This window comes from Gobio gobio, assembly GCF_949357685.1.
Source record: "Gobio gobio genome assembly, chromosome: 1".
In the NCBI taxonomy this organism is placed as follows: domain Eukaryota; kingdom Metazoa; phylum Chordata; class Actinopteri; order Cypriniformes; family Gobionidae; genus Gobio; species Gobio gobio.
Window position 1 is genome coordinate 47,403,240 of NC_137097.1, and position 24,567 is coordinate 47,427,806.

The following is a 24,567-nucleotide window of genomic DNA, read 5'->3' on the forward strand; positions in this document are numbered from 1 at the left end:
TTATACAAAAGATTCTAAATTCCAAATAAATGCTGTTCTTTTGAACTTTCTATTCATCAAAGAATCCAGTTTTCAACATTGATAATAAGAAATGTTTTACTGTATTTTTGATCAAATAAATGCAGCCATGGTGATAATTATTTCAAAAACATAAAAAATATTTACCATTCAAGATCATTTTGAAGAAAATTAAGAGAGTTGAGATTTTTGAAAATGTTTATTTAAAAGGACAGAATGAAATGATTCATTAAAATGAATTAAACTGACAGAACTTGAACATAACTATATTGTTTTGCAAGTTTAAATCAGAGGTACCATTAAAAAACCTGTCTTAACACCTTTATACTCACAAGTCTCAAGACAAGGAAGGACTGTGAAATTAGTATAAGGACGCAGTCTTTAGGAAATGATCATATTACAGTTGTTGTTTTTTTAATAGCTTACACACTAAAAGTAGCCTAGTACTTGAAAATGCATGTTTGAGCAGTGTTAACTGAAAGCAACTTGCACTCATATACCTTAAAATATGTCAGTGCCATTGTTTTGTCTCAAGATGCACACCAGTAATGTTTTTTTTTCTAGGGCTCGTTTATATTAGCTACTTAAATGTCCTAATTGAACTAAGGCCTAATCCTGGCTTAATCTAAGCCCTGTCTGTGAAACAGGGCCCTTGTGTTTAATTTGGGAAACATTGGCATTTAAATGGCACATTAATTTACAGATTACCTAAACCCTATGATCATGTGTGAAACACTTATACATAAATTGATTTAAATCAAAGCTCATTGTTTTGAGAAAGAAATAATTAGTTTACCACCTTGCATATGTTTATAGCCTTTTGTACCTAATTTGATCACTTAGAAATCAAAATTCTGTTTTGAGAAACAAATACATTTTTCACCCTTGCATTTATGTTTATTGTGTGAAATATATACTGAATATGCATACAAGTCAAGTCACCTTTATTTCTATAACACTTCATACAATACAGATTGTTTCAAAGCAGCTTCACAATAGTAACAAATTAAAATTCCCTTGAAAAGCAGCTCTAACAAGCCAATAGTGTCAAAAGTGTTGATTCAGTTCAGTTGAATAACTGTAAAATCCATCAATTGTGCGACAATTGTGCATACATACTGTAGATAAAGTGTTTTTGTGCATATTTATGTATGACAAACTCCACTGCACACTGAACAAGCAAAATATATAAAATAGTAGTGTTTTACATTTTCCACATCCGTGTGTAGTTTTGGTGTGACTAATCATTTGATGGTTTGTGTGTAGAGTTACTATACAAAAACACCTTTTTAGAAGAGTTAAAGTTTTGAATGAAGTGTTTGCTTTTGCAAGAGATGTGAGATGTGTGACGTTTTGCATGTCGTGTACATGTTTTGTGGGTTTGTGTGTAGAAATGGAGCCATAGTTTCAAAAGTTGTAAGCAATTAAAAAAAACAACAACTAAAAAACACTTTAAAATCCTAACAATATGCACAATATTACTTAATATTATATAGCCGGTAAAATCATTATAAATACAGCGTGTGTGTGTGTGTGTGTGTGTGTGTGTGTGTGTGTGTGTGTGTGTGTGTGTGTGTGTGTGTGTGTGTGTGTGTGTGTGTGTGTGTGTGTGTGTGTGTGTGTTCTTGGGTTAAGTGTATCACTGGGTAATCTAGTGTTTGTCTGTGTGTGTTCTCATTCACGTTTGTATGCATGTGTACATAGCAGTGTAAGCCAGTGTTATGTTATGGTTTAGGAATAATCTGTTTATCTTTCCCACTTCTCTAGCTAAAGCTGTGGACGGATACGTCAAACCACAGATCAAACAAGTTGTGCCAGAGTAAGTACACACACACACACACACACACACAAACCTCTGTGTCTGTGTTTTTCTGACCTCTCAGTACAGGTCTTTACATCTCTGATATTGAGGAGCTAACCTGTCATCTCAGAGCGGTAAACCTAATTGTACACTTGCATATTAGCACTGGCCTGGCTCAGCGGGCAGTTATGGGTTGCCACGGATACTTGAGACTCTGTTCTCGTTCCACTCTTCAGAATATACTTAGCTCTGTTAGCCTCATTAGCAGCATTAGGTGGACGACCCCGTCTGTCTTGTTAACAAATCTTCCACTTCCGTCAAATTCAGCAGGGAGTTATACACCGTCAGACTCAGATAAGGGTTCAGTTCTTCTCATCAGCAGTCTGAGGGAGTGATTTAATAAACAAGCTCTTACTTTTTACAAGGGTTACCCTCTGACCGCTAGCACTCAACTGGAGTGTGTAGCAAGCTGTGAACTAGAGCTGGATAGAATGTCTTTTGTTAATTATTTCTGGAGCTTTCTGACATTTTATTGAGGAGTAAAGTAGAAACATTACAGGAAATGTTACGGGAAGCTGTACTTATTGCAAATTGTTTCTCAATATTAGATGAAAAACTTTAAAAAAAAATATATATATATAAATATTAAAACATCACCAACATTGCCTTAGCAACTAACAGAAATAAATTCACTTTAAGTTAAAGTATGATATTAATAACTACAATAATAGTATATAAATAATACTAAAAATAACAGTTGACAATTAGTGTGTGCATTTTTGTTGATGCAGGTTTGCGACACCTAACCCTGACCCTGCGGCAAACCCCACCTACATGGACCATGCGGCATCTCCAGCTGTCAATCCCCAACATACTTATGGACTCTATCCTCCCATGTGAGTAGTGGACAGATATATGTGTGTTTCTGTCAGCCTGTATGTTTCTACATCAGTGTTGTTATTGTTAATGTGCCCCTATTATGCTACTTTAAAGCTTCCTAATTTTGTTTTGGAGGTCTCCTACAATAGGTTTACACGTATCCAAGGTACAGTGTCTGAAACGGTTCGACAAAGAATTCAGTCTCTCTAAACCCCTCCTCTCCGAGAGCCTGCTCTGCTCTGATTGGTCAGATGGCCTAGTCTGTTGTGATTGGTCTACCGTAGTGGTCTTCAAATGCCGGCTTGGTTCCATCTGGAGTGTGGGACTTAATTGCGCAATTTTTCATTTTCTACAGTTTAAAGTGAGCAGCGCAAAACAACAGAGCAGTTCACACCACAAACTCTCAGGGTCATTTACGGTAATGATCTTTCGGCGATACATCCTCAAATATTTTTATCTAGAGCCAAACGCGCTGCATTCAAGCCCTTTCAGCTTTGTGCGTATTTCTTCTCTTTCCCGCTAAAGATGTAAAGCGCCACACTGAGCTGCAGATGACTCGGTTATTTTAACAACAGTAGCAGAAACACGGTGAGCAGAAAAGCAGATACTTTTGCTAAAACGTTGCAGAAAACGAGAATGCAGCAAATACAATTATTTTGTAATTTGGAAAATTATTTAGAGATGGCAAGGGAAGACAAAAAACTTTGAAATGACTAGTTAACTTTGTTTTGTGCTCATAATGAGAATTTTGATTATTAGATTATGTATGTTGTTTTTAGCAAGGCCATGTCTTGATCATTGGGGGGACCAACGTTTTTTGTTTTTCAATTTGGCCATTTCTGATTGTCCCCCTCAATGCCTATGGTGGTTACAGCCCTGGTTTTTAGTAGTTTATTACTTTGTGCAAAATATAAAAATGGTCCATATATATATAGGTTAGATCAACATTTTATATTCATATCCAGTTGGGAGAAATATATCCTTTTTTTGGTAAATATTGGTAAAACAAACAGACAAAAAAACTCAGTGCCTTGGCTGTAAGGGCCCAAGAAATTAGTTTTTCAAATTTATTTATTTATTTATTTTTTTCATTTTTGATGGCTATTTTGAGTGTTTAGGATTTTTGTTTTACAACGTACCACTGCTGCCCCAATGGAAATGTGTAAAAAAAAAGTACTGTCCGGATAATAAATATCTGGCAGACTTTTCCATTTGTTGACATGACATGGTTAGATTCAGATGGTAAATATCATATATTAAGATGGATGTCCACCTTAGAGATAATCATCATATTTATAATGAATCCATCATATTTAAAAATATGATATTAATCATATCATATAATTTATTGGTACTACTGCAAATCTATATTAAAGTATTATGGGATCTCCTTCAATGCTTTCGAAATCTTTACTTTTTAAAATAATTGTATTATTATATTTAAAAAATATATAAAATATTTATATAAACATATTTTAATGACAGCATATTTATTGACCAAAAATGAATTCTTTTATTTATCAAAATAAACAGAAAATAGTACAAACTTATGTACTAAATTGATTGTTTTGAACAAGTATTAACTTAGACATTATTAAAAACATATTATTTTATAGTATTTGTATAAATAATGTGTGCCTTTAGCCCCGTTGTACCCTATCATATCTGAAATTGAGCTGCGAAGGCTTCCTCAGCACATGTATATACAGTGATACGAGCAGTAATGATAGTGTAGGTTTTGCTGCATCAGTTCGAGCCTGAGTCCTCATCCTTTGGAAATGCATGCAAAGTGGATTTGCTTTCGCAGTGCACAAAACAGCGTCTTCTCGACATGTTGACAACACGACTCAAATTCTTCCAGGCCTCAGTTAGAACTACAGTGTTTGAGGACGGGTCAAAGTAATAATAATAATAATTTTTACATTTATATAGCGCTTTTTTAGGCACGCAAAGCGCTTTACATAGAAGGGGGAATCTCCTCATCCACCACCAATGTGCAGCATCCACCTGGATGATGCGACGGCAGCCATATTGCGCCAGAACGCCCACCACACACCAGCTGATTGGTGGAGAGGAGACCGGGTGATGAATCCAATCAGTATATGGGGATGATTAGGAGGCCATGATGAACAGGGGCCAATGGGCAAATTTGGCCAGGATGCCGGGGTTACACCCCTACTCTTTATCGAAGGACATCCTGGGATTTTTAATGACCACAGAGAGTCAAGACCTCGGTTTAACGTCTCACCCGAAGGACGGTGCTTGTTACATCACTATACTGGGGTGTTAGGACCCACACAGACCACAGGGTGAGCGCCCCCTGCTTGCCTCACTAACACCTCTACCAGCAGCTACCCAGTTTTCCCAGTTGGTCTCCCATCTAGGTACTAACCAGGCTCAGCCCTGCTGAAACCAGTCTTAGGCTACAGGGTGATATGGCTGCTGGTTAAAGGGTTAAAGTAGGTACTAGTTAAAGTAGACTTCGTTCATGGGTAGCCAGTGAAGATTGTTACAGACCTATTTAGCTTCCATTTATCGATCACTTAGATCTTTGAAACTTTGCAGACCTTTTACAAACAGCTATATAACACACTGCATGAAAGGAAATTTCCATAAAAGCATAATAGGGGCACTTTAACTAAAACTATTAAAAATTGTTTTACTATTAAATTGTAAATTAATTGTAAATCTATTAAAAATTGGTGGTCTCTTTCATGTGTTAATGCGATTAAACTGTCAAATGCACACAAGGTTATGTCAGAAACACACAACGTTCACATGAAAACAGCTGGTTATGTCTGTGCACTTATGCAGCAAGTAAGTTACAGAAATCCCGTGTGTATGTTAGATCTGTGTACTAAAGTCAAAGCAGTGTAATATACAGTACCTACTGCTATATCTGCTGTTAATACGAATCAAACAGAAGAAAAACAGAAAATCACTCAGGCTCTTGACTGAATTAACTTTAGTAGCTTTATTAAGAACACATTTCTTACTTGAATGCTGCTGTTAAATTCTTTGGTGAGGAGATAAACATGGCAGACTTTGTACAGCTCTCTGAGGGTGGGGTCTATGGTAATAAGGCAGTGTCCATCAACACTCGTGGGCGGGGCCTGTAAAATATGACTTCATATTCCCAGGAATCTGCAAACGGCTTGTTCTGAGAAGATGCTTATGATTTATGGGGATTAAACAAAAGGAGTGGGTGGATTTTTACCATTATAGGGTGGTTGTGCACGCACACTGCCAACACACATTTATGTTCAAACACCATGTAAAAGTGAATTTTGCATAATAGGTGCCCTTTAAAATAACATCTAACTACTCCCTAAAGACATATTCTAATTATAAGATTTTTCTTTTCACTACCTTTTTGTTTATTTGTTTGTTTTTTGTTTTGATTTTTTTTCTCTCGTCCTTTTTCATCTCCCATTATATAGCTGTTTGTCTATAGTGTTTTGCTATTTCTCAATATATGTATTATGTACAATTTCTGTATTTCATGAATTTTCATGAAAAAAAAATTGTTAATTGAAATAAAATAAAATATAAATATTAGATGGAAAAACTAAATTTGCAGTTGCAGTTAAAGTTGAAGTAATAAAATTGCTCAAATAAAATAATAAAAAGGAAAAAGGCACATAACAAAATTACTAAAATTCTATAAATAAAAAGCTTATTCAAAATATTACTAAATACTATAATAGTATAATGCCAGCAATAGTATATAAATAATGCCATTATAGTTAGGTGTTACACTTGATATTTTTGTTCCAATATTATATTTATAGCACTTTAAAACATTCAATTCTGCATTTTTTCCCCTAAAACCAGCACAGAAAATATCTTTTGATGTCGCCTGGACTAGATAATAACATCTATTATAGTAAATATTTAATATCATTTCTTTCTAAAATGTGGTGTATACTATAGAATGCGAGTTACCAATATTCTCTCTCTCCCTCTCAGTGGTGACCCTATGCTAGACCCAGATGGCGAGTTCGATCTGGACGACACCATGGATGTAGCGAGGCATGTAGAGGAACTGCTCCGTCGACCGATGGAGGGCCAGTGGAGTGGCCAGCAGTCATGACCCCTTGACCTTCGTCATCTGTGACTTCTCTCGCTGAATAATGTTTTTTTTTTTTTAAATCACAATTTCTTCGTGTCTTTTCCCTATTTGTTTCTCAGTGTGGGTCTTTATGACTTTCGGTTCTTTTTATCTCTTATGTTTTTCCTGTCATCATACCTTTTATTTTCCCCATCCCTTGTTTCTATAGAGGCGCTAATGGAAGAAAATAAAAATACTATGAGCCTTCCTCTAATAAAATACCACCAAACAGTATTGTAGAAAAAAGAGAGAGATGCATGTTATCTCTTTTCCTTTGTGCGTGTGTTGTTTTTTGTTTGTTTTTGTTTTTGCAAATTGACTTTTCGTCTGTGAAACCCTTAAACCTAAATGTACTACTGTAAGAAACATTTTACTTTTTTTTTTCAAACTGTTTTATGGTTGTCATTTTATTTTGAGGGTGTTCAGATATCTACTGCATCTGAAGTAAATGCATAGTATCCTTTGCACTCTTAAATGAATGCTTTCTTGCAGACGACGACAATTGTTATCATGGCAATTGCAATGTATTGCTTCTGTACACTAAAGAGTGTTTAGGTTGCAAGGCTGTTCGGTGCACCTACATGAGCACCGTCGGGCTGAATGGGTCATCCCCTCACCGTCTATGTTTAATCTGAACCGTGTTACACCCGCATCCAAACACATCATTGAAACTGAGGCACATGTGGGAAATGCACACACACCCGCTCTCATCCGTCCCACAAAAATGATGGAAAACACACTGAGGAGAGAGAGGTCAGCTGACCATCTCGGCTCACACTACACTGCACAGGCCATCACTGTGTCCCTCTCTCTCTCTCTGTGTCTGTCTCTTTCTCTCTCTCTCCAGCACAACAGGTGATGACCTCATCTGTTCTCATGCTTTCCTCTCAGAACGTGCAAAACAAGAGAACCTGTTGTCATGGTTACACATGCTGCTCATATGCTCTTAACTGGCCATCCTATAGGTTAGCATTTCTTCATGTCAGCTTGTTCCCAACCGGCATATTTTTTCTCTCGTACTCATACGCCTGCTTGAAAGCCTTGCCCACTCAGGACATTGACGTAGAGTTGATGCAAAACACAAATAATAAATAAATAAAAGCAACAAATTGAATATCCAATATTTATGAATTAATTTTTTGTTGACATATTTCTATTTTATTACTTTAGGAAGCTAGGCTCCGTCTGTCTGTGTAGTGCAAAATGCCGCATTACTGTGTCTGATTCTCAGTGAAATCCCTGACGTACTGATCCAAAATCAGTTTCTGCCATCCCCAAAACCTTAATCGGCCGATCGCTGTCATTTCTGTAGTTTCACTTCAAATCTCAACTGAGATTACACGTGAGAAGAAAAAGCCAAACAATGAAGTTAACACGAAGAGACGTTTCCTGTGTACTTACTGTATGTGTTAGTTGCAAACCTGACTTATGTTCCTCTCAGTGGATGTTTTTCTTTTTCTTTTTGAAGTTTCACTTTTTTCCCCACCTCAATTTCTCTGCCATGGCAGAGCCGCATAGGAAGTTGTGTGATTTTTCTTCATCTTTTTTATTGTCTTTGTTTTCAAAGTGATCTGTCATGTTGTTGTGTAGACTGTTTCACACTGTAGGTGTCAATGTGCGTATGTGCATCCGTGTGTGTGTGTGTTGGCATGTTCAGCTCTGTTCTGTGTTCGTCACATGTTTGTGATTTGGCTGTAGAGAAGAGCAATTGAATTGACAATAAAGGGTTTTTTTTTTAATACTTTGGGCTGGCACAAGTGGTGTGAGCACTTTCTTTCTGTCTTTCCTGTGAGAATGAAATGAACTTGGGTTCACAATTGGTGTGATTGTTATTTAGTGCACCTTGACATTTTAAAATTACAAACCATTTTGTTGCCTTTCAATCTGGATTTTGTTACACTTTCTAAAAGAGCGACTTAAGAGCATATTAATCATTGTGTACTTTGCAACCACTTTTCCTAACGGCATGTTTCTGGGAAAACTACATTTTTGGAAGAGTTTGTCTTTTTCTTTATAAACTAAAAACAGACTTGTCTCTTTTATGGGCACCAGTTGTTGGACTCCTCAAGCTGGGAAGTAGTTTTCTGCAAGCTTGGTTTGGCAATCTAACGTTGACAAATAGAAATAGGCTAAATAGTCTTGTTAAGGTGGCAGGAAAAGTCATAGGAGTACGTCAAATCCAGCCTATTTATATTTATCATACACAGGTTTTGAATAAGGCCCATTTAATTATACAAAATTTAGAATTTTGGCTCTCGAGTCCAGTGTCAGTGTGCTTTACACCACTGCATCCGATGCTTTGCATTGCACTTGGTGATTGTAAGGCTTGGGTGCAGCTGCTTGGCCATGGTAACCCATTCCATGAAGCTCTCTGCGCACTGTTCTTGAGCTAATCTGAAGGCCACACGAACTTGAGGTCTGTAGCTATTGACTCTGCAGAAAGCTGGAGACTTCTGTGCACTGTGCGCCTCAGCATGCGCTGACCCCGCTCTGTGATTTTACATGGCCTTCCACTTCGTGACTGAGTTTCTGTTGTTCCCAACTGCTTCCACTTTGTTATAAAACCACTAACAGTTGACCGTAGAATATTTAGTAGTGAGGAAATTTCACGAATGGACTTATTGCAGTCAGGTGGCAATCACGGTACCACGCTTGAATTCACTGAGCTCCTGAGAGCGACCCATTCTTTCACAAATGTTTGTAGAAACAGTCTGTATGCCTGGGTGCTTGATTTTATACACCTGTGGCCATGGAAGTGATTGGAACACCTGAATTCAATGATTGTGCCCCAATACTTTTGGCGATATAGTGTATGAACGATGATTTGCGCGATGTATATTATGTATTGTGTTTTATGTATTGTCTGTATGTCTGTTACCTTTTGCTGCAAAACTAGTTTCCCTTAAGGGGGACAATAAAAGTAAACAAACAAGAATGTAACGAAATATTCAACATTCAGGGGAACTAACAAAAAGTTATAGAATCTGTCAGTGAAAACATCATATTTATCGACTTCAAATATATAAATGGGCGGCATTACAGCACTGATGTTCAGAGCTGTTTTCCTGATTTTGAAGGTGAAAAGTTCCCGTAATGGTGTGAAGTATCATAATAGCCTACCACAGTGCAAGAATGAATGCAGAGTGTGAACATGAATCAACATGCAACATCTGCACTGTCATTTTTTGCCAAATCTTAGCCATTCTCTCACACTAAGCATGAAAGTTGTGTGTGTATAGGCATGAGAGAACGCACGTAATGACACACAATGAAAATAGTCTTGCTTTTATGATTTGTTTTTGATAAGATAAGAGTTGGTACGATTTGGGGAGATTTTGGTAGTAGTATTAGTTACAATAGCCTACAAACTCAAAAGGGTTTACAGATGTTTCAGTAATGATACAAGTTAGATTAGAGGGTTAGTTCACAAAAACAAAACAAAAATTCTGTCATTAATTAGGGCCTACTCACTCGTTCCAAACCAGTAGACCTTGTTTCATTTATTTAAGGAATCTGAGAGCTCTCTGACCCCACCAAATCCCTCCCGATCGGTTTCGAGAAACGTTGACAATTGTCATCCTTTATCACTTAACTCAATTTTTACATAACAAAAACGTGTGTGACGCTCATAAAAAATTTGACGCTTAGTTAACTACCCACAATAGCCTACACGCAACATGGTCCGAGTGTTTATAAGTGTATTTTAGGCCTATATAAATTTTTGTTGTATACACATTTGCGATTCCTTTTATATAATTAACAGCATAAATACAGATTTGCATTTTACATTGATTCGGATTCCTGTCCCTTGAAATGAAGTAAACTTGCCCCCTCTTTTGGTCAAAGTGGACAAAAACATCTCTAGCAGCGAGAAAACGAATTAACGGACTAAAATTACCTGTACCGTAGGCTAAACTCAAACATTCTTTCACGGAAATGGTTATAGGCCTATACTTTCAGGCATGATTTATAAAAACAAAATGGAAATTTAACATCAGGCTGTAGGCTACTTTTATGTCTCTAATAATTGTAGAGATTGCTTGAGGAAAGAGATAATCTGTTGCTTGGATACGGAAATCTGTGCTTAATAGAGCAGCCAGTAGCCATGTTAGATCCGAGTCAACTGATCCGTTTGACCTGATGGAGAATCAACTTGCAGTTACATAAACCTAGCAATTATGTTAAGACTGTGTCTCAAGAAGTAGGCCTGTCCAACTGGCAAGTAGTTAGAGGTAATCAGTCTTACTTTTGGGTATCAAATTAGACCAATAGCCTATACGTTTTTATGTAATTGACTGGTCTTAGTCTTAAAGGGGAAAAAAGATAACTAACTTGTTGCACTAACTGTTTGGCTAATCTAATGCAACTGGCCCCAGGTATTATCAAATAAATTCAGTCAATTGAACAATTCCATCACGGTAGAAAATACATGTAGCATATGATTGGGTTCTATGGGGCTATGATGAATGGATCCGTCCTGAAACAATTAGTGCCACTAAACCTAAACACACACACAAACACACACACGTTTGTTTTTGTGAAATGTGAGGACATTCCATAGGCGTAATGGTTTTTATAGGCTACCGTACAAACCGTATTTTCTATCCCCTTACACTGCCCCTGCCCCTAAACCTACCCATCACAGGAGACTGTGCAGTTTACTTTCTGTGAAAAAAACCTTGTTCTGTGTGATTTATAAGCATTTTGAAAAGTGAGGACATGGGGAACGTCCTCATATTTCACCCTCTTTTTGTAATACCTATGTCATACCCATGTCATTATACACATTTGTGTCCTGATATTTCACAAAAATATACCCCTCAAACACACACACACACGATTCAATTTCTTTCTATCATGACGTTTTAAATATCAAAAGTTATTTTATTTACCAGTTTTCATCTAGCAGGAATTAGCCTACCACATTTTTTGGGGGGAAACCAGTGCCACGTTTTATTAATATACTATAGCAATGAATTCTCTGAATTCTGTAATGTTTTGTGGAATTTTCTGGGTTGTCTAACTTTAAAATCAGTATGATTATTTATCAACATTTCGAAAGTTAATTTAATAATATCAAAATTAACTTAAAATATAGCTACTCCCTCATGTAAGCTTTCAAACCCTTTACTGAGCAATGACCCACTTTAGCTCATTACCTCCATCCTGTCTGGTCAAAAACCTTTTCATTTTCTTGTTATCTAAATAATCAACAAATAATATATAAACTTTATCAGCATGACCAGAGCATGCAGTCTGTAGCCTATATATATATATAATACATATTAATTTTCAGAAATTACAGACTTATAATAGGCTATGAATGACCCTAACACCTTTTGTGAAATGATTTATTTTTTTATCTATTGTGAGTGTTCACCTCACCGTGGCGCAATATGGCACACTTCCTTTCAGGATGTTGTGGGCAATGGTAAGAAAATGATAGCTTATACGATTTGCTAAAGAGAGATCAAAGCGAATATCTCTTTATCTGTTGTTTCATATCTGCCTCATTCAAAATGAATGTTTGTATGTGTAGGCTATATAGGAGCCTATAGCCTACCCCTTTTTACCACCAGATGTCGCTGAAACACTTCTTGAGAGTGGACTGAAATTCTTAAGCTGTAGCCGTGCAGCGTCTCTTCTCCATCAGCAATAGCAAATTTAATCAATACCTAAATATTAAATATTGCATAGTGTTGAAAATGAGTCGGGTGACAGGCTTTTTTGGTAATTCTGATGTCTCCCATTGATTTATTTTTTTTCTCTCAGAGTTTTGCAAGTCTTCCAAGGTCAGGTCTGTGAAAGATTGTGTTGCTTTCGTTTCCTCATTCTGTAATGAGCAGATGACACTGACAGGAAATTACACTTTTCTCTCATAGCGTTGTTTCTTTTCTACTTTTGCTTTTCAGTAGTACATTTCATAGATTAGATCAGTTAGGCTAATAGGAATAAGAAAATAGTTAAATGTTTACTTAAAATTAATATATTTATTAAAGGTACACTGTGTAACTTTTGGCCCTCTAGCGTTAAAAAAAAGAAGGCAAAACTAATTTTGTGGAAGAACATTGGGTAAAGGCCTGTACACACCGGGACGAATATCGCGCGCGCTTATCGCCAGCGTTTTTCGTGCCGTTTTTCGGCGCGTCTTGAGTGTTCACACCCAAGCGATTTTCACTGGCGCTGCGCCGAGTGAACGTGCACATTCAGTCGATGCGCTCCCGGTACACAAGATGGTGCTGCGGCACTTTAAGCCTCTGACACTCGCTTGTCACACAGAAGGAGAAGAGAGACAGTATTTACGTGCTTGCCAAAACCATAGACATATTATGTATATGGACAAAACCATTCACACACTTTTTGCTAACTGGCAAGCAGCATTAGCAGTTCATCTTCTTCTTTGTCTACTTACTACTTCTTCGTCGTATCAATGTGTGCTCGGCAAGACCGTTTTGTGCTTGAGCGCCACCAAGTCGTGTTTTACTGTCACTTCAGCAGCTCCAGGCACGTGAACAAAAGCGCCGATCTCATTGGTCGGACAGTTTTTTACGCGCCGCGTCAAAATAAAAAAACGAACCCGAGGCGTTTTTTTAAAAATGACGCTTTTACGCCTGGCGTTTTGCGCGTCGGTGTGAACACTCACATTGGCGCCCATTGTTTAGTCCCGAGGCGTTAAACGTCGGCGATAAACGCGTGCGAAAATCGTCCCGGTGTGAACAGGCCTTAACGCTTTAGATTACAGCCTGGAAAAGTAGGAGAGCGCGGGGCACAACCATAGACTGCAAAAAAATATGGACGACGCGACTCCATTGACTTCCGCTGACCAAAGTTGAAGCTTTCATAGGCCCGCTCACGGCGCTGACATCTTGGGACCGAGTCTGCGCAGTAGCGATCTCGGGACCGGAGTTGCGCAGTAGAGAACAGGAAGTAGAGGCGCGATTATCAAAAGCCCGCCCACACTCTCACAGATGCAGAATAATTAATTATGTTGGTGTGAAATAAACAGTTATGGAAGTGTAGAAATGAAAGCTAAAGTTCCAATCTCCTCCCAAAAATCCAGAAAAAAGTCCGTTAGTGCCTCAGTGACAACTTCACTCAGAGAAGCCGTCAATCTCAGCTGTCAATCATGACGTCACACCCCCGTTTTTATAGCATCAAATAACTCACTAAAACTAAACTTATTTAAAAAACGAACACTTGAAATGAAATTATTGTAATAAAAACTGCCTAAAATGACAGAAACCATCTTTAGGAAACAATTATTTGAAGTGTAATTAAATAGTTTAGTGTGTCTCGCGCCCATTGAAATACATGGAGAGGCGGGGTTTAGGAGCTATACTGGGACCTACCACCGGGGGGCGATCGAGGCGCGAAAGCTTCAATTTCTGACTGGAGCACTACAGGCTTGGGCACAACCTAATGAGGGGTTAGTTGTAACACACATGGTTTAAAACTTTCCACACATGCCAGGATGACGAAATTTAGTGTATTTAGGCCTACTAGTTGCCATATCAACATTATTTAGAGAAAAAATTGCGGCAAAATTAAAAAATCTTTGGAAGATATAACTGCACATTTAGGCTATTTAATCATAGCAAAAGTAAATTTCTTACTTAAGTTTATTTTTCATCTCTGTTTTTTTGTGTTTATTTAAAATAAGACAAATCTGATATTATTCACTCTAAAAAAAGGTTCTATATGGCACTAAAAGTGGTTCTTGGCTCATAATCATAGGGGAACCTCTTTAAGTGCTGTATAGCACCAATCTTGGTGCTTCAGTTCTTCAGCGGTTCTTCAACGGTTCTTTGGCTGAGGTGCTACTGCTACCATGTTAAGATATGGTGCTGTATAGCACCAAAAGTGGTTCCCCTATGATTACGACAAAGAACCACTTTTAGTGCCATGTAGAACCTACAGTGTTGTAATCTTATATCTGTTATTTAAGAGTTCAGCTAGTTCTTTAAAGCTGATCTAACCAGCAGAAGACACGAGCCGCGGTTTAAATCCCAGTTGCACAGATGGGGCATGTTTTAACACTGCATTACAATGAGCCCCTATATTTGAAATATGCTATTATATTCTATAGGCTACTTGTATGAATTATTTTGAGAAACCACGAAAAAAGGGCGAATAATGAATGAGAGTCAATGTTCAGAAATGATTTGTTATTATTAACTATGCTGTAGTTGTATTTAGCGATGTGTTTGTTGTCAAATGCAAAAATGTGTATATGTTTAATGATTAAAAAATGCCATTATTTTATTTTAAAAAGTTAATAATTGTATTTGGTAACACTTTACAATAAGGTTGTATTAGTTAACATTAGTTAATGCATTAGTTAACATAAACTAACCATGAACAACACTTCTGTTCAGCATTAGTTAATCTTTGTTAACGTTAGTTAATATAAATACAGCTGTTCATGGTTTGTTAATGTTAGTTCACAGTGCATTAACTAATGTTAACAAGATTTTAATAATGCATTAGTAAATGTTAAAATTAACATTAACAAAGATAAATAAATGCTTTATAAGTGCAGTTCATTATTAGTTCAAGTTAACTAATGCAGTTAACTAATGTTAACTAATGAACCTTATTGTAAAGTGTTACCTTGTATTTTATTGACAAAATATTTTAGGTTGTCATGGATATATTTTTTTGATTATACCAGATGACATGTTAAGCTATTATTTGGTCATGTTACATTGTGCTCCTCACATGTTACAATGTACCCCACCTACGGGGCATGATGTTGTCACATTTCACTTCCATTCTTTTGGGGTAAATCAAGAAAAAAAGTATACACTGTATTAATGAAACAAAACCACATAATTGTACTAGACATGTGGGAAATTAATGTGGGAAAAAATAAATACTCTGAACCCCAAGTGGATTTACACAAACTGAGACAGTCAAAAAGCGTTAGGTTGTGCCCCGCTCTCCCCTACTGTGTAAGTAAAGCGAATTTACAGCGTAACTTAACTCGGTAATTATAGTGTAACTATAAAGTAAGTACGTGTAGGTATAAGGGAACAATATGTAATATTTGGGGAATAAAGGGGTAACTATCAGGAAAGTTTACAAATTATTTATACTGCAAGTATTTTTTAATTAAGGGGTAATTATCCATGTAGTTACAGGGTAGTATGAATCTGTAGGCTGTAAATTAAACTGGTGTTTGTTGCACAAAAAGTTTTATTTTCTTACATCTGAGACAGATTGGAATTTGTTGCACATGTAGGCTATATACACAAAAATCTGCACGAAATCCTTTTTTTTCTTCTCATCCAATCTGAGCCACTTCCAAATGTGGTTTTAAATTAGATAGGCTACATATCCGATATTTGGACATCCGACCTTCGTCTAAACATGAATATCTGATTCCCCTTGGAATTCCAAAACACCACAAGGCGAGGGTGACACGTTTGCACACAAAGATTAATGTTGTATGATTAAGCAGATGTGCCGGTACACACTCGCAGCTTTTTTTTTAAGTGGGAACTTTATAAATTGCATGCACACAGAAACATTCAGGAGCTGCTTTTCCACCTCTGCCCCTTGAGTTTTATAAATAAAACAGCTTCACATACTGAAAGGTACTTTATATTTCTCAGCAATTAATGAATTAAACTGTAATTAAACCAACAAGCTTCACTATTATGCTTCTCTCTCTCTCTCTCTCTCTCTCTCTCTCTCTCTCTCTCTCTCTCTCTGTCATTGGAATTCATTAAAAAAAGTTAATCTAACAGCGCTAATTTATTCTACCGAATTCTAGATCTGGGACTTTAGCTTATTCCCCGTATCCCCCAGAGTTAGATAAGTCCATACATACCATTATCATCTCAGTGCGTGCCATAACTCTGTCTGACGCACCCACCGCTAGCCTAGCTTAGCACAAAGACTGGAGGTAAATGGCTCCAGCTAGCCTACTGCTCAATAAGTGACAAAATAACGCCAACATTTTCCTATTTACATGTTGTGATATGTATAGTTACATCGTGTACTAAGGCCGACGGAAAATGAAAAGTTGCTATTTTGTATACCGATATGGCTAGGAACTATTCTAAGTTGCGTAATGATCAAGGAATTTTGTGCCACACCATGGATGCAGCGGCGCAATGATATTACACAGTGCCTGAAAATAAGCTAACTTCCGTCAACATAACCAACGTGACAACCTGCTTGCACAGAGAGCGTGCTGGGGACTATTTTCTGGCGCTGCATAATATCATTGTCAAAAAACTAAATAACGAATAACGACTTATATAGTGATGGCCGATTTCAAAACACTGCTTCATGAAGCTTCGAGCGTTATGAATCAGCGTATCGAAGCGCCAAAGTCACATGATTTCAGCAGTTTGCCGGTTTGACACGCCATCCGAATCATGATTCAACACACTGATTCATAACGCTCCGAAGCTTCACGAAATCGACCATCACTAAATAAGTCATTATTCGTTAATCATTATTTAGTTTTTTTGACAATGATATTACACAGCGCCTGAAAAAAGTCCCCAGCACGCTCTCTGTGCAAGCAGGTCAAGCAGGTTGGTTATGTTGATGTAAGTTAGCCTATTTTCAGGCGCTGCATCCATGGTACGGTGGACAAGTCGTGATTTAGTTTTTTTGCCGCACCAAAAATATTTTTTTTGCTTTATAATATTAATATTGAACCACTGTACTCACATGAACTGATTTAAATATGTTTTTAGTACATTAATGGATCTTGAAAGAGGACATGTCATTGCTGGCTATGCAGGCCTCAGTGAGCCATCGGATTTCAACAAAAATATCTTCATTTGTGTTCCGAAGATGAACGGAGGTCTTACAGGTGTGGAATGGCATGACGGTGAGTAATAAATGACATTATTTTCATTTTTGGGTGAACTGACCCTTTAAGATGGCGAAATACCCTGTGAAGTCCACTTCGTAGTCCACTTATGCTCGAATGGAACGCTCCTTTGAATTGGGAGTGTCTGATGAGGGAGACATACAAAATGCGAAGTGGTGGGGGGTTTGATTTGAGAAGCACTGATAGATATATCCAGTTAAGATGGAAAGGATCTCAAGCTGACTAGCTGAAGACGTTACTGTAGCTAAACCCATTTGACACGTTACATCCTTAAAAATAAATTCCAGCACAGCGCTACAACAACCATAATGAAATGACCCTTGACAATAGATAATGCTTTACAATGAACTCTGTTAGAGAGCTACATATGGCAACTTATCTGTTCACCTGTTGAGTATTAAAAACGCCATTTTAAATCCCTCATCTCTGAAAAGTCAATCTTGACTCTATTATTACAAGATAAACATGTTTTGGAAGACACGTTTTGGAAGGATTGATGGTGTATTGACTCATTTAAATGTTGTTAATTTTGAACAAAAAGCTACATAGCGCACCTTTAACATTATATGTATGTTGTGCATTTAAACTTAAATGACTCGTTGTAGTTGTAGTTTATGAATCTGCAGTATAGGATTTTTTTATTGATCATTTGTTTTTCATATGTTTAATGTTTTGTTTAAATTATTCTTTGCATGGTGGGTTCAGGGTGGAGTTTGTGATAATATGTTTTGCTGTGAATCATTGGATGGTGTAAGATTGAAATATGGCACACTTCCTGTCTCAGGATGTTGTTGTGGGCGATGGTAAGAATTGAATAGCTTATACAATTTGCTAAAAGAGAGATCAAAGTGATTAAATTGTTATCTCTTTATCTGTTGTTTCCTATCTGCCTCACACAAATGAGCAAACTGATGCTGAGTAGAGGACAACATGAATGATTGTAGTCATCAATAAATGCAACATCATTCATAACTTACTACACAATGGCCATATAAAATCAGATTTTTCATTTTATGGTTTATCATGTGCATCGAGGGCACATATTCTGAAACTTCTGAAACCTAAAACGACAAATGATACACCCTAGGGTCTTGTGGACTTTGACAGACACGCGTATGCGGTGACCATTTTAAGTCCACAAGACTATAAGTGCACATGAAGTGTGCCATTTAATTTATCGAGTGAGAAAATGTATCATATCTGTCAAGGGAAAATGTCAGTTGATGAGTATGCCCTCATGTTCCAAACCCTTGCGGCAGTCAGCGGATGGAATGAGCGATCGCTCCTCACAACCTTTAGGCAGGGATTGGAGCCCAGAGTGTGGCTGCATCTCGCTGCGTATGATGACACCATCAGCCTTGAATGGTTCATCCAGCTGAATGGCCTCCTGTATGCAGTCGTGTCTAGCAAAGCACCAGGGCCAACCATTCTCCATCTCCATCTCCTCTGCCAGCCAGAGACTGACAACACTCCAGGACCAGTAGAGGTAGATGCGTCCACCACTGGAGTTGGAGCGGTGTTGTCTCAGCAGCAGGGGACCCCAGCCAGACTCCATCCATGCACTTTCTTCTCAGAAGAAGCTCAGCCCGGCGGAGTTAAACTATGACATTGGCAACCAAGAACTCCTTGCTATTAAATTAGCTCTAGAGGAGTGGAGGCATTGGTTGGAGGGTGCACAGCACCACTTTACTGTCCTTACAGACCACAAAAACCTTGAATACCTAAGAGAAGCTAAGAGACTCAACCCCCGCCAGGATCGTTGGGCTTTATTATTTACTCAATTTAATTTCTCCATCTCCTATCATCCAGGTACGAAGAATGTGAAGGAGGATGCCCTCTCCCACTTACACACGCCTGAGGAGGTCGAGGAGGAACCTGAGCCCATCCTACCCAAGGAGCTGAGAGTGAGTCCCATTCAATGGTCCTCAAATTCTGCTACCTCCTCCAATGTCTCCACAGCTACTCCGCTAGGCTGTCCAGCAGGCAGTGTGCTGACGTAGGATGACAGTGGACCTTTGACGAGCAGAAACTCCCTCTTACAGAAACATCAGGATGCGCCTGCCCTGCAAGAAGCTTAGTCCCAGATATATTGGCCCCTTCACCATCATCTGACAGATCAGTCCCATCATATATCAACTCCAACTTCCTCAGCAATACAGGTTACATTCAACCTTCCATGTGTCCCTTCTGAAAACTCACAATTCTCCCCTTTTCTGTTTCCACAGAGCCTGGCCCAGCTGAAGAAACCCCCCTTCCGTCGATCCTAGAAGATGGTGCCATATACCAGATACATGAGATTCTGGACTCCCGGCATCGTGTAAATTGGAATATCTAGTAGACTGAGAAGGTAATGGACCAGAGGTGGTGTCCCCGGAGGTGACATCCTCGATCCAACATTGATGGATGCCTTCCACATCTTGATCGTCCTGCACCCAGCAGGAGTGGGCCATAGAGGGGGGTGGGGGGTAGGGGTTGGGGGGGGGGGGGGTTGGGGGGGGTTGTACTGTTACAGATCTGCCAGGTTCTTGCACCAGCCAATCACACCTGCACCTCGTCTGCATCATCATCAACTCACCCATTTAAGCACATACCTCACTATAACTAATAACAACTTGGGGTTGGGGTTGGGGTGTTGTGGATGGGACAGGGCCAAAATCGCGATAAAATAGAAGTATAGCGCTATTTCTTTTGTATTGTGACGTATATCCAAGTGTAATGGATTATTGAAAAAGAAAGAAAATTATAGAGTGGGAAATTGATTGGATTTTGAGATGTAGATCAACATTGCAGATGCTCATGAGCATGCAGCCTGTTGTTTTGGCCTTTTGATTAAATATTACAAGGTCAAAACTTTAAAAGAGAATATCATATGCACAAAATCATATGCACAGATTAATGGTTCACAATAAGATCCATCCATAACATGCATTTAAAGGGTTAGTTCACCCAAAAATGAAAATTCTGTCATTAAAGGTCCCGTTTTTCCTGTGTTTTTGAAGCTTTGATTGTGTTTACAGTGTGCAATATAACATGTGTTCATGTTTTGCGTGTAAAAAAACACAGTATTTTTCACACAATTTACTTATCTGTATACCGCTGTTTTCACTGTCCTAAAAACGGCTTGAGGATTTCCTCGCTCTATGAAGTCCCTCCTTCAGAAATACATAACGAGTTCTGATTGTGCCAGCAGTTCCCGTGTTGTGAATCGACAGCAGCTTAGCTCACGTTGCCCGAGAAGGTCACGCCTCTTACCATAACGGGGAGATGCAATCGCTCAAAGTACAGCGTCCCTGAAGGCCAAACAAAGGTGATTTGACTCCGGGATGAAAATAACAGCGTCTGAACGACATGGCGACAAACAAACTACAAACGCAACCGAACGCAACACTTCCTCTTCTCCACGTGGGAGAGCAACAAGACCACGCCCCCTTTTTTGCGTATTCTTGTGGGCGGAGGTTAGTCAACTAACTGTTCTACTGACGTCATTAAAGCAGGATGTACAGGGATGTAGTCCAAACCGGCCGTTCGCTGTAGGCTTTGAAAGGGAACTTCTGTTAAATAAAATATCTCGCTTGGCATTGAACTTTGAGCTTTATAATTTTACAGGTATTATTTATGCTCTAACAGCAACATTACACACTAACTAAAGTTTGAAAAATGGGATCACGAAGAACAGGACCTTTAAATATCTAGTTGCCCTCATGTCATTCCAAACCTGTAAGACCTTCATTTATCTTCAAAACTCAAATTAAGATCTTTTTGATGAAATCTGAGAGCTCTCTGACCCCTCATGGACAGCTATTTAATTTGATTGTAATCTTGAAATTTCTTCCACTAACAAACACATCACAATTTCCCTCATTTAAAGGGTTAGTTCACCCAAAAATGAAAATTCTGTCATTAATTACTCATTAATTATGTCGTTCGAGACCCGTAAGACCTCCGTTCATATTCGGAACACAAATGAAGATATTTTTGTTGAAAGCTGATGGCTGAGAAAGGCTTCATATAGGCCTCCATTGGCATTCAGTACACTTATACTCCCAAGACGGATAAAAGGCTCTCAAAACATCGTTACAAAGTCCATCTCACCACAGTGGCTCTACAATAATCTTACGATGCGACGACAATAGTTTTTGTGCGCAAAAAAAAATCAAAATAACACCTTTATCCAGCTTGTTATTGCCTTCCGCGTGTGCCTCCACGACGCATGCGCGAGAATATGACGTAGCGCCGGGGTTCGGGAATCCATGAAATGCTCACTCTAACCCCATTTTGAGCTCTACGCCGAGACCTAAAGCACGATCAATGTAGAATCCAACAGCTGAGACACGCGCGTCTTCCTCTGCTTGTAAACAAATCGCTTCTGGGTCATCTGTCCGAACGCCGGATCTGCGTCATATTCTCGCGCATGCGTCGTGGAGGCACACGCGGAAGGCAATAACAAGCTGGATAAAGGTGTTATTTTGATTTTTTTTTGCGCACAAAAACTATTGTCGTCGCATCGTAAGATTATTGTAGAGTCACTGTGGTGAGATGGACTTTGTAACGATGTTCTGAGTGCCTTTTATCCGTCTTGGGAGTATAAGTGTACTGAATGCCAATGGAGGCCTATATGAAGCCTTTCTCAGCCATCAGCTTTCAACAAAAATATCTTCATTAGTGTTCCGAATATGAACGGAGGTCTTACGGGTCTCGAACGACATAAGGGTGAGTAATTAATGACAGAATTTTCATTTTTGGGTGAACTAACCCTTTAAGAATTCCCACCCAAGGCATATGCAAATAAAAAAGGCATTAAAGGGATAGTTCACCCAAAAATGAAAACCATCCATTGACAGTCTACGCAACCGAAACTTTCAAGGCCCAGAAAGGTAGTAAAGTCATTGTTAAAATAGTCCATGTTACTCCAGTGGTTCAACCTTAATTTTATGAAGCGACGAGAATACTTTTTGTGCGCAAAAAAACAAACAAAAATAACAACTTTATTCAACAATTTCTTCTAGCCTCTGTCAGAATCTTACGCTGTTGATGCAGTGTAAACAGTGCAGCACTTCCAGAACGCAGGCTTACCATTGGCCGACGCTGTTCACGTGAGCACCACGACGCATGTGCATGAGAACTAAGAAGCGCTGCACTACACTACATCAACAGCGTAAGAATCTGACACAAGCTAGAAGAAATTGTTGAATAAAGTCATTATTTTTGTTTGTTTTTTGCAGACTGTGCAGAAAATGTAATTAACACAGGAAATCCCTGCTAATGTGTCAAATGTATGTGAGATAAAAATATTAAGGGTATAGACTAAACAGTAAATGAAGAAAAAATGTTGTGTTAGAATTATCCCTGCTCTCCTCTAATGAGTGTGATGGATCTCCCGACATATTCTACTCTCTTTCTCTAAAGTTATGTTTCAGAGCCAAATCCCTTCAGAGCATACTGTGGCCTGCTGGAGACAAATCTGTACTAAGGGATGTTTTCTCTTATTCTCCCCAATCAAAAATGGGTGGGGTTCTGTATGTCTGTCATTAAACATTCTGGTTTTCTCTTGCCAGTCTCCCTTCATCAATCCCTCTACAGTGTTCTTACACCAAGACAACCACACCATTCAATAAATCACTGCATTACTTGGCGAACTAATGAATCAGTGCACTGCATGATGGTGGGGGTGGAGTGTCATCTGCAAGGACATTTTGGGGTCACAGCAAAGCTGCTGTCCTCATTCAGTACTAGAGAAAGAAAAAAGTGGATGAAACCAAAGTGTTTTTCAGCCTTATTAGAACAGAAGGGCTTCATTGTGAAAGGAAACATGACGTCAAACCCTAGCCAGAAAATAGTTTCTCAGAAGAAATGGGTTCCAGGCAGTGTTTTGATGGCATCAACTGATTGTGCTGAGGGAATTATGAGCTTTAGTTCTTGAGGCAATTCCTCATCCATCACTCTGATTTCTTAGTCTGACAATAAATAAATGATACACTTGTCTTGCATCATCTTCCAAAGCACAAGAACTTACATTAGGAGCCAGTTCTCCTCACCACAAACTGACAAAGTCAAGTCACCTTTATTTACAAATTGTTTCAAAGCAGCTTCATGGTGATAACAGGAAAATAATGCAACAGAATTTGATTCGGCTGTACAGCCGCTCTGGAGAAAACAGTGATGTCCAGCTCAGTTCAATTATCATATACTGTCAATGCGGGCAGATCATTAATATAGTTGAATATTTAGTGTCCCCAACTAAGCAAGCCAAAAGCCAAAGGCAACTGAGGTTATGGTGGTCTCCAAACTCATCCTTTCCTTTTTAAAACTTTCGTGTTTAAAGCTTTACATGGACTTGCCTCTATTTATATATCAGAACTTTTAAGTTTTATTCTTTTTCTTTTTGAGTCTTTTTCAGTCTATGCTCCAAAACTTTGGAACACAATACCTTTAACGAGTAGAGCTTTTTCTACATTAAGCGTATTTAAAGCATCATTTAAAACCTACCTTTTTTCTCAGGCTTTCTCATAACTTTGTCCTATTTTTGTATGCATCTCTTAAATGCCAGGGACTGCAGTTTTTGTGATGTACCAGGTTATGTTTTTTTTGTGGTTGATTTATGATTATTATTTAATTTCCATGTTCTGTTTTACTATGTGTGTATTTTGCTCTGCTTGTGAAACATTTTGGTCAACATTCGTGTTGTTTAAAGGTGCTATTACCTGTCCACTTGATCCTATCCCCACTCACCTCCTTCAAGCCATTTCTTCTTCAGTTGTACCTGCACTCACTCACATCATCAACACCTCTCTTCACACTGGTACTTTTCCCACAGCATTTAAGCAGGCTCTGACAACCCCACTGCTTAAGAAACTCACTCTAAATCCAGCACTGTTAGAAAACTACAGACTGGTATCCCTTTTTTCA

General features: G+C 38.4%; 1 protein-coding gene across 2 annotated transcripts in view; it reads left to right on the plus strand.

Moving 5' to 3' along the window:
- The window catches only part of stat5a (signal transducer and activator of transcription 5a), a 95,744-nt gene extending 87,198 nt beyond the window's left edge, over nt 1-8,546 (plus strand). For both annotated transcript variants that reach the window (XM_079812971.1, XM_079812972.1), the window contains exons 18-20: nt 1,786-1,837; nt 2,611-2,715; nt 6,668-8,546. In XM_079812971.1, the coding sequence (XP_079669097.1) occupies nt 1,786-1,837; nt 2,611-2,715; nt 6,668-6,791 (281 nt within the window). In that variant the 3' untranslated portion in view covers nt 6,792-8,546. The remainder of the gene's footprint in view (nt 1-1,785; nt 1,838-2,610; nt 2,716-6,667) is intronic.
- Nucleotides 8,547-24,567: the final 16,021 nt, after the last annotated feature.